At 27.4% G+C, this 10,492-nt stretch overlaps 1 protein-coding gene across 1 annotated transcript; it reads left to right on the top strand.

Moving 5' to 3' along the window:
• Window positions 1-9,031: 9,031 nt before the first annotated feature.
• LOC150025768 (uncharacterized) lies at window positions 9,032-9,859 on the top strand. The gene has a single exon (XM_090304725.1). The coding sequence runs from the start codon at window positions 9,032-9,034 to the stop codon at window positions 9,857-9,859; it is 828 nt and encodes a 275-aa protein (XP_090160851.1).
• Window positions 9,860-10,492: the final 633 nt, after the last annotated feature.

Genomic DNA, 10,492 nt, shown 5'->3' with positions numbered 1-10,492 from the left:
AAAGAGTTCCCTTAGGTAGGAGGTGGTGATTTGCAAATTGACCTAAATGGTAAAATAATATTTAATACAAAACTGAAAACAGGACTAGATAGAGAATAACGTAGGAAAAAAATATAGCATTTAAGAAAAATGTATGATTGAAAAAAACAGATAACAATTTAAGTTGAAATTCCTGTATTTCTGACACACCTAATGTTCTAGTTGAGATGGTCTTTCTTCGTGACTTGAAGAGTATTTTTTGCAATGGAAATTACGTACAACATCAAAATTGAGTGTGGCTGGGAAAAGGGTAGCATAGGATGCATGTTAATTAGCAATGTTAATTAGCAAAGAAAGAAAGTAAAAGAAGTCAGTGTCTGAGGCCATTTATAGAGAAAAATGAATGGAGATGATTGGCACGTTGAATAGGAACACGATAATGGGTAAGAAGAGTTTAGGAAATTAATGCGGAAAGGACCACCAAGGTCTGGAGATCACCACAAATCTTCTTTCTAATTTCACAGTATAAATATTTATCCAAGTAAAATATTTTTTTTTGCATACCAATAAAAATAAATTATATTTGCATATATTAAATAAGATTTGAGTTTTAACCTCTGAATAAAGAAAAAGAAAAGATTTAAAATTTAGTTGATTGATTTTACGTATTTTAACACTGAAGATTTTTTATTTTTTTATCAGTAATAAAAAAATAAATAAATAAGAACCATATGAAAAGTCCAACCTTATACATAAATATCAAAAAAATTAACTCTTATTTTAACACGGAGTGAATAGTTGATTGTTGAAGAGATGCCCTGGGATGGCAGACACGCGTGCAAAGAATTGGTAGATGACAAGAAGAAACACAGAAAAGGAGTGGATTATGATTTATTATAAGAATATCTACATTGACATGAATGTCCAAATGGGATTGTAAAAGTTAACTGGGAGAAGAAAGAAGAAAGAAGAAAGTTGAGAGTGTGAGTGGTCATTCAAATGTCTTTCAGTCTATTCAAACCCAACTTGCTTCTCCATTTTAATCACAATTGACTTATAACTCCACTAATCCCATCTTGATGTTGTGTTTCTCTCTTTAAGAAGCTCATTTTTATTTATCAAAGTCTTTGTGTTTCGCTTTTTCATCTCTCTGCTTAATCACCAAACTTCAATTAGTGGACCGTGTTTGCCACTGTGGACTTTCTCATACTAATTAGGCAACTGTGTTAATCATATTTAAGTCTCCACGCCCATCCAACGCCAAAATCTATGCCCCTAACAAACACCAAAGGATATATATAACATACAAATATTATCAAATCAAATCACTAATATATCATACAAAATTTAAACTAATACCGTCAAAATTATTATACCAGTATATAATTGAAAGAATGCCATACAATTAACAATAAATTTATTTAAATTCACACACTTTCAATTGTTGTATGATGAAAAAACATTTCTTTAATTGATAATAACAATAATAATAATATAAAAGAATGTCTGGAAAGTCTTGTCGCATTTAAGTTCATCTCGGGAGATTATGGCGAGATTGGTTAGGTTTGGGGAATCTTATATTCAAATCCGACGTTAAGAAAATTGGATGTTCATTCGTCTCGTTAAAGGATTCAATTATTGGCTCATTCATTAATATACTCATTCGGTCTACATTAATCAAAATTAAAATATATTATACATTTGATATAATTTAACAAATTTAGTTATAATAATTTTTCTATTCTTATTTTTTTATGTTCGTTGAGATGATATTATCTATTATCAATAATTACATTTGAAATTTTTTTTTTAAATTCAAAGTTCTGACATAAAAAATAATAATTTTCAAATTATAAATACTAAAAGTATTAATTTTAAATTTTAAAAACTTAATCCAATTTAAAAAAAAAACAAGAACTTGTTTAAATAATTAATAAAGTTAAAATTATAATAAAAGGTCCATTTTATTTTTTTTGCTTATCTTTAATTTATAATTTGTGATTTAAGTAACAAATTTAAAAAACGTTTCATTTTAAAGTACACATCACTTACTCAATAAAGACAATAAAAAAGCATTTGGTGAAAATCTAATAAATTAGATTTATTAAAATATAATTAAGATTAATATAGTTAGAGATGACTGTATAACACTACAGCAACCCCTATTTTTAGGTACCGCTTGAAATATATAGTTGCATATTTATAGACACTTTTTAATTTTAAATAAGATTTTTTAAAAACTATTCATTAAAAAATATAAACTCAAATAATAAAACTAATCTTAAAGTATAATCTAAACTTGGCTTTTCATAAGAGAATTCTAATAAGTCACACTGAATTTAAATAAAACTAATATTTTTAAAAGTAAATTTAATTTTATAATTATAAATAAAAAATATAAATATATAAAATTAAATTATAAATAATTTTTTAAATCTTAATGACTTATTTACCAATATAATTTTACTTTGATCACTTTATTTTTTTTAAAAAAAATTCAAATAAAAATTATTGAGAACTAATAGTGAGTATTGTAACATCATAATCAACACATGCTCTCAAAACAATCTAGCAATCTAGTTTCCTATTTATAGGTACTTATATACATCACAAAAAGTGAAACAAAACATATAACTCAAAAAAATCTAATATTTGTTCTCTGTGTATGAGTATTGTAAACAGTAGAGTCAGAATAATTTCTTTAAAGACATCACAAATTTAATGCATATAACACTACTCAAAACAAATTGTTACCTTCTCAGTAGACAAAATGTCCACATTTTATCATCAACCATCAATTTACATTCCACAATTCATCATTCATAATATATTTTCTATACAACAATTAACTTAAAGTAAAATAAACCAATTAACCATACAAGTCAATATTTCCATACAAATATATACAATAAACATATTTATTTAATTTAAAATATATTTTTAAAATCAAATAACTTGTTTTACAAATCCATTGAACAAAATTTGGACCTCAAGCACCAAATTATTGTCCAAATTTTATAAATTTTTTTTGCATCAGACTAATTTCATCATGCAAAATTATCCAGTAAAACTCACTTCTTTTGTCTCAAGATAGTTGCACGTATTATGTGGAAAATTTTGATGTTTATATATTCTCAAACTGATTAAATACTTCAAATTAAAACATTTAACAATCTACAATTATTAAAGAATATGGATACAAGACTTATAAAAGAAAGTTAATATCAATTGTATCTTTTCTAATTCTTATATTTCTCTTTGTAGATGTGTATAACCTTTATTTTGTCTTTTCTGATTCTAGTCTTTATTGATTGAATCTTTGATTTTCATTCTCTCTTTAGCTAGACCTATAATATACTACTTGTATATGTTCAGACCATTTGCTTTGATTTTAATAGAAAAATAGAAGAGATATTCCTTATCATATTTGTTGTCTTCATTTTTCTTTTTTGTTTTTCTTTATTCTATTTTATAATAACAACAAATTTTAAACTATCTATGCATCTAATTCAAATATCATGCGATAAAATATATAACTTCATATGACGAATTCATATCCGAATTAATAAAATTATATTCAACTTAATCAAAATTTATGTTAAGCATTTAAAATTCATTTTGACATAACTTGATCAAACAAAGTTAAATAGACATTTTTTTTTTCATTTTATATTCAAGTTCAACATATTCAACATTTTCAAAGTACAACATTCCAATAATGCAACAATATAAATCAACATTTTTTACTAACCTTTACAAAACCGAAACATAATTGTCCAACAATTTCATATAAATACAAACTTCTTATAATCTTTATATTATTAATGTACTATAAATCTTAATTAACTTTTCTAACTTGAAAAATGTAGTCACTCCAAGCCAAAATCTTAGCAAATGCTGAATTCCCACAAGAAGATCAAACATAACCACAAAAAATCATAAACATCAAATCACAGGTACAAGTATGATCATAAGCTAGCATAGATTCATCTTTACCCATCAAAACCTATATGCAAACACATAACCTTAGACATGCAAACTCCTGACATGTGAACAACCTAAAGAAAAAATTACTTTAAACATAATTTTGATCGCAATGATACCTTATACTCTTTGTTAGCATGACTAACATAAACTCAAATTTTGAAGAAAGAGCAACGGTCAATTCACAATCTTATAGTGGAGATAGATACACAAAAAATCATAAACATCAAATCATAGATACAAGTACGATCTTAAGCTAGTAGAGATTCATCTTTACCCATCAAAACCTATATGCAAACACATAATCTTAGGCCTACAAACTCCCGACATGCGAACAACCCAAAGAAAAAATTACTTAAAACAAAATTTTGATCGTAAGGATACCTTATACTCTTTGTTAGAATCACTAACGTAGACTCAAATTTTGAAAAAATATGAACGATCAATTTACAATCTTACAGTGGAGACAGATACAAAAAAAATCATAAACATCAAATCATAGGTACAAGTACGATCCTAAGCTAGCATAGATTCATCTTTACCCATCAAAACCTATATGCAAACACGTAACCATAGGCGTGCAAACTCGCGACAATTATTTTAAACAAAATTTTGATCGCAAGAATACCTTATACTCTTTGTTAGTGTCACTAACGTAAACTAATTTAACCGTCAATTCACAATCTTATAATGTAAACTAATTTAACCGTCAATTCACAATCTTATAACGTAAACTAATTTAACCGTCAATTCACAATCTTACAATGAAGACAAAGAAGTTTGATTTTAAAGATGATTTTTGTGAAATAAAATTTGAATAACTAAATTTATCTATTTATAAACTATTTAACTTACCTAATATATGTATTTCATTACATTTAACTACCAACTTTATAATCTAAATAATTGATAGTTAAAACCTTGATATTTAATTATATATCAATTTAAAAATTATTTATTAATAATAGAAACTAACTTATATACTAATAATTTTTTTAATTTATAAAATAATATCTAATTTAGTCAATATAACCATTAATTATTATTGGTCTTTAAAATTAATTTTTATTTAATAATTTTCTAGTTAAGTGTTAGATTAATAGAAGTTATGAGAAATTGAGATCTCGAACTTAATACTCCTTTACCCAACTGAACAAGTATCTAAGGTAATTAGATACTTACCTTAACCAACCGAATCAATATGTAAGATAATTACCACTTAATACATGGAAGATAAGTGAGTCACAAATTCAATACTCTTATTAAATACTAGTTAAATTTAATTGAGAGAATCCATACCCATATGCATAAACAAGGTAACAACGAAATCCTTTCCCAATATTTTATCATATAAGGTGGAGGTTTTAACAACACAGTTTACATGGGATATATTGGTCACTACCCCAACTTAATTGATTATGATTTGAATTAGTCATAACCATTTCATGAGCCACGCATTGCACGCCAAATTTTATACTATTGCTTTTGTTTGTGAACATGCACTATCTCATCTTATAGAATATTACTTGCAGTGGTGATCCACACGTAAGTCACCTTTAAACAAAAGAGAGAGAGAGAGGAGTTAAATGATGGGTGATGAGAAGATATTGATTAAAAATTATAGTTAATTATAAGAGTTAATTACTTAAGAGTTAAGTTATAATAAAAATGACTTTAAAAAAGTTGTAAGAAAAGTAATTTCAAGTTAAGTTCTGAAAATAACAGCTTTTATTCTAATGTTTTCTATTGTCATCAATCAAAAACTTCAAATAAATTGGTTATTCAAGAAACTCCTAAGAAGTAAGGCAATGCCACGTTGAAAGAAAACAACAAAGGTCGGAATAATTTTCATTAATACAGTTTTTTGAAGAGGTGATATTTACTATTAGATATAGCCTTATTATTATAAATTAAATTTTAAGATTGAATTAAGTACAGACTCAGTTTTAAGGCAATACTTATTCAGTAAAAAAAGATATAATTAATATACACATTGTTAATTTATATTGACAATGCAATATATACTAATACACAATTTTGTGGTACATAGTATTGATACATTTTTGGTGTTAAAATAAATAGTAATAAATTTCTTGCAAAAAGTATTAATTTATATTACAAATTTTGTAAAATATTAATATAATATATGATAATATTATTGTAAATCACAAATGCCTATTTTAATAATTTATTTTTTAATAATATATAGTACATATTATTAAGATAAAACTTTAAACTTTATTAAATAATAATACTAAGAGTAAAACTCCAAATTTGATTCAGGAATAAACACTAACAGTATACACTACTGTGTATAAGTTTTGTCCTAAAAAATACCCAAAAAAATGTACCTTTTATGTGCGAAGTATATAAAAGACCAGAAAACAATGCAATAACACTTTCTATTTTCCAATAAAAAAAGTGAAAGTCAATTATTTTTGTTTCTTCTTCCCCTACTTTTAATCAACTAAACTAACGCTCTTTTATTGTAATAATTAATACACACAGAGATTAATAATTCAAAGCTTTTATATTTGTACACTTCTTAGGAATCTATAAGTATTTTTCATCTTTAAATCAATTTTTTTGTCTCCATTAATTGGGATTTATACAGGTTGAAACGCTTAGTAAAGTTATTCCCCTCTATACAAAAACGGTAGAAATATGGTGGATATTTACAAGACACTTTTTCAGTAAGTTCAAATTGTGTATAAATGGAGAATCTCTAGAATATCATAAGTTTTTATAAATATTTTAAAATGGATTATAATAAAGTATATTATTTGAATAAATAATTTTAAAAGAAGTTGAAATATTAAAATATAATTAAATATTTTTTTTAATTTATAAACTCTACTTATTGTAGTTAGGAAATCTTCGATTTAATGTTAATTAATATTTGCTTTATGTGCCAAGAGTTTGTTTTTAGAATAATATAACTATTTTTCAATCGCTATAATTAATATTTTTAAATCGATATAAAGTATTATTTCTTAAATTTTTTTTTATAAAGTTTTCAATGTTAAGTATTATTATGTAACTTGACATCTCAGTTAAGCTGACACCTGCAAGTAACAACAATCATTTATTATCACATGAAAAAACTATTATTAAAAGAAAAAAAGAAAAAGAAAAAGAAAATATAGGAGATTAGACCAAAACCTATATGTTAACAAAAAAAATATATAGGTAAATTATACCTATTCATAGAAAACTCTAAGAATAAACTATATGAAGCCTATTATACCCAATGAAATGAATCTCTATGAATAAATCTTAAGTTACTCACCTTATCCGCTTTCTTCACTAAAAATAAGTAACTTTATTTTTCCACAATAATTAAGACAAGTGTTTCTCCCATTACGAAGCATCCATGGAACCTTAGTCCTAATAGTAAATAATATTATTTCTTAGTTAACATTGACTATTGTTATTTTAATATTATCTTTTTCTGTTAACATTAATATAAATTGGCAATTAAGATTAATAAAGAATTTTCTCTATTAATAATGATAAAACTATTTTTTTATGTATGAAAGTATTTTTTACTTATATAAATTATTATTTTTTTCAATCAACTATTGATATAAACTAATTTTAATTAACATGATCAAGATTATTCATGTATTGATGCATATAATAATTATTTTTTAATTGATATTTGTTAAAAAAAATTAACTAATATAGTTGTCAACAAGGTTTATTTTTGGAGTCTGTAATAATTATTTTTAATTTAAAATAAAATTTTGTATTTGATAATAATTAAAATATCTTATTCGAGCAATAAAATAAAATTCAATAAATGGTTTTTGTCTAAGGTATTTAAAAATTTAAACTAACAAAAGTTAAACTTCAATATATTTAAATGTGAGAAAGATAAGAAGAGAAGGAAAGATATTGAATGCAAATAATGTATATTATTTATATAAGAAGATTATACATTATCAACACATAAGAGGGCATATCCCTTACATGCATACGTAAAATAACATTCTACCTAACATTCCCCATCTCCCAATCAACTATTGATTGATTGGATTGTGTACAACCATTATTTTATACTTGAACAAGTGAAAAATGAATCAAATAATAATTTTGTGAGAATCTCAGACAAATTATAAATCTAGATTAAAGTGTTTTGTATTGGAATGCATTATGGGATTAGAGGCAAGGACCACAACACCTAAGTTATTATATAAGATTGTTTGTTTTGAGGAATAAAATCATAGTTCATAAAGAAGATTCATTCTCTACTTGATTTCAACAAGAACCAACTACAACATTGTGATACTCAATCTCTGTTGAACTCCTTGATACAACCTTTTGTTTGTTTGATGTTCAAGGTGTTGAAATAAGCTAAATAAAAAGAGTTAGGTTGTTAACTCTAACTATCCAAAACTTAAAGCTAGATATTTCTGTTATCAGAATGTTCTTAATTCATTCTGTTTTTAACAGCTATAAATAGCATTGCTTGTATTGTATCAATACAGTTTTCTAATAAAGAGATTTTAGTTTCAATTCCAATTATCAATTAATTCCCAACAGATTGGTATCAAGAGCATAGGGAGGGGACTTGTGTGGTTTCCTGGCAGTGAGGGTAAGACTGCTGTTGGAACTTTGAGTAGAGGAGGATCTGCTGTTTTGCAAGCCAAGAGTTAGAGGTTGATTGCTGTAGGTGATAGCTGTCATGGTTGCATTTGGTGTGGTTTCAGGGAGTCTTCCGGTGTTTGATGGGAAGGATTATGATGATTGGATTGTGAAGATGGAAGCCATTCTTGGTTTTCAAGAATTAGAAGAAGCTGTCAAGATTGGGTTTCAAGATTCAACCAAGCTTGAAACAGAGGAGAAGAAGAAAAAGTCTGAGAAGCAACCAAAAGAAAATAAAAAGATTGATTGCAAGGCACGGATGTTACTGCATCAGTGTGTCTCAGCTGCCATTTTCCAGAAAATCTCAAAAACTGAATCTGCCAAGCATATTTGGGACATACTGGAAAAAACCTATGGAAATACTGGTAGGGTTAAGAAGGTGAGGCTTCAATAACTCAGAAGACAATTTGAATTGCTGTCCATGACTGATCAAGAATCAGTGTGTGATTACTTTGGTAAAATCCAAGCAATTGCAAATTCCATGCGAGGCTGTGATGAGCAGTTGCCTGATTCAAAGGTGGTTGAGAAGATTCTTAGAACTTTGACTCTTGCTTTTGATCACATTGTAGTGGCAATTGAAGAATCCAAGGATCTTGATGAAATGACAGTAGAAGAACTCCAAAATTCTCTTGAAGCACATGAGCAACGGTTACTTTCAAGAAAAGGTAAAGAAAAGGTAGTAGAGCAAGTTTTCCAGGCTCAAACTGCTAGTAGAGGCAGAAGAAGAAGTGGCTGGAAAAAGAAAGGAAGAGGAAGAGGAAGAGGAGGTCAATCAAGTGACTGGCCTGCTTCAAGCAGTCAGAACCAGAGTCAAAATAGTGTGCAGAAGCAGAAATTGGCTGCTGGTAGAGGGAGTCAAGATCATGGATCTAAGAAATTCCAGGATAAAAGAAAACTGCAGTGTTATAATTGTGGAAAGTATGGTCATTTTGCAGCTGAATGTTGGGGAGCTGATAACAGTAACAACATTGGACAATTTTTCAAGAAAGATGAGGCACATCTAGCTCAAGAAGATGAAGATTCTGATTTAGATCAAGTGTTATTAATGGCCACTACAAATCAGGATGAAGATGCTTCAAGTTGGTACTTAGACACAGGCTGTTCCAATCATATGACTGGCAACAGGGAGTGGATTATTGATTTTGATTTTAATGTCAAAAACAGTGTGAGATTTGCAGATAATAGTATGATCTCTGCTGAAGGAATTGGCAAGGTCAGATTCACTTGTAAAGATGGAAGAGTTGGCTGATGAATGATGTCCTATATGTGCCATCAATGAAGAATAATCTTCTCAGCTTAGGCCAACTACTGAAAAAGGGATTCAAAATGTCAATGGAGCAAAATTCTATCAAGATCTATGATCGGAAATCAAGGTTAGTTCTTAAGGCACCTTTGTCTAAAAATAGGACTTTTAAGACTAACCTTAATACATCAACTACACAATGCTTGTCTTCAATTGGGGATAAGGAGGAAACAAATCTGGTGTGGCACTACAGATTTGGCCATTTGAATTTCAAGAGTTTGAACAAACTGAGCAGTAAACAAATGGTCACAGGGTTGCCACCAATCAACCTATCTCATAAGACTTGTGAAGGTTGCCTATTTGGGAAGCAATCAAGGAAGAATTTCAAGAAATCAGTACTGCAAAGAGCAAAGAAGCCTTTGGAGGTTGTATATTCAGATGTATGTGGCCCTCTTGATAGCAATTCACTTGGAGGTAATAGGTATTTTCTTACTTTTGTGGATGAATTTACCAGAAAAATCTGGATTTACCTATTAAAGGAGAAAGGTGAGGTGTTTGGAAGATTTGTAAAATTTTGTGCTAAGGTTGAAAGGCAATCAGGCTATGCCTTAACCATTTTCAGAACTGATAGAGGTGGAG

This window comes from Phaseolus vulgaris, chromosome 7 (assembly GCF_051622355.1).
Source record: "Phaseolus vulgaris cultivar YP4 chromosome 7, ASM5162235v1, whole genome shotgun sequence".
NCBI classification, from domain to species: Eukaryota; Viridiplantae; Streptophyta; class Magnoliopsida; order Fabales; family Fabaceae; genus Phaseolus; species Phaseolus vulgaris.
This window is presented reverse-complemented; position numbering and strand designations above follow the sequence as displayed.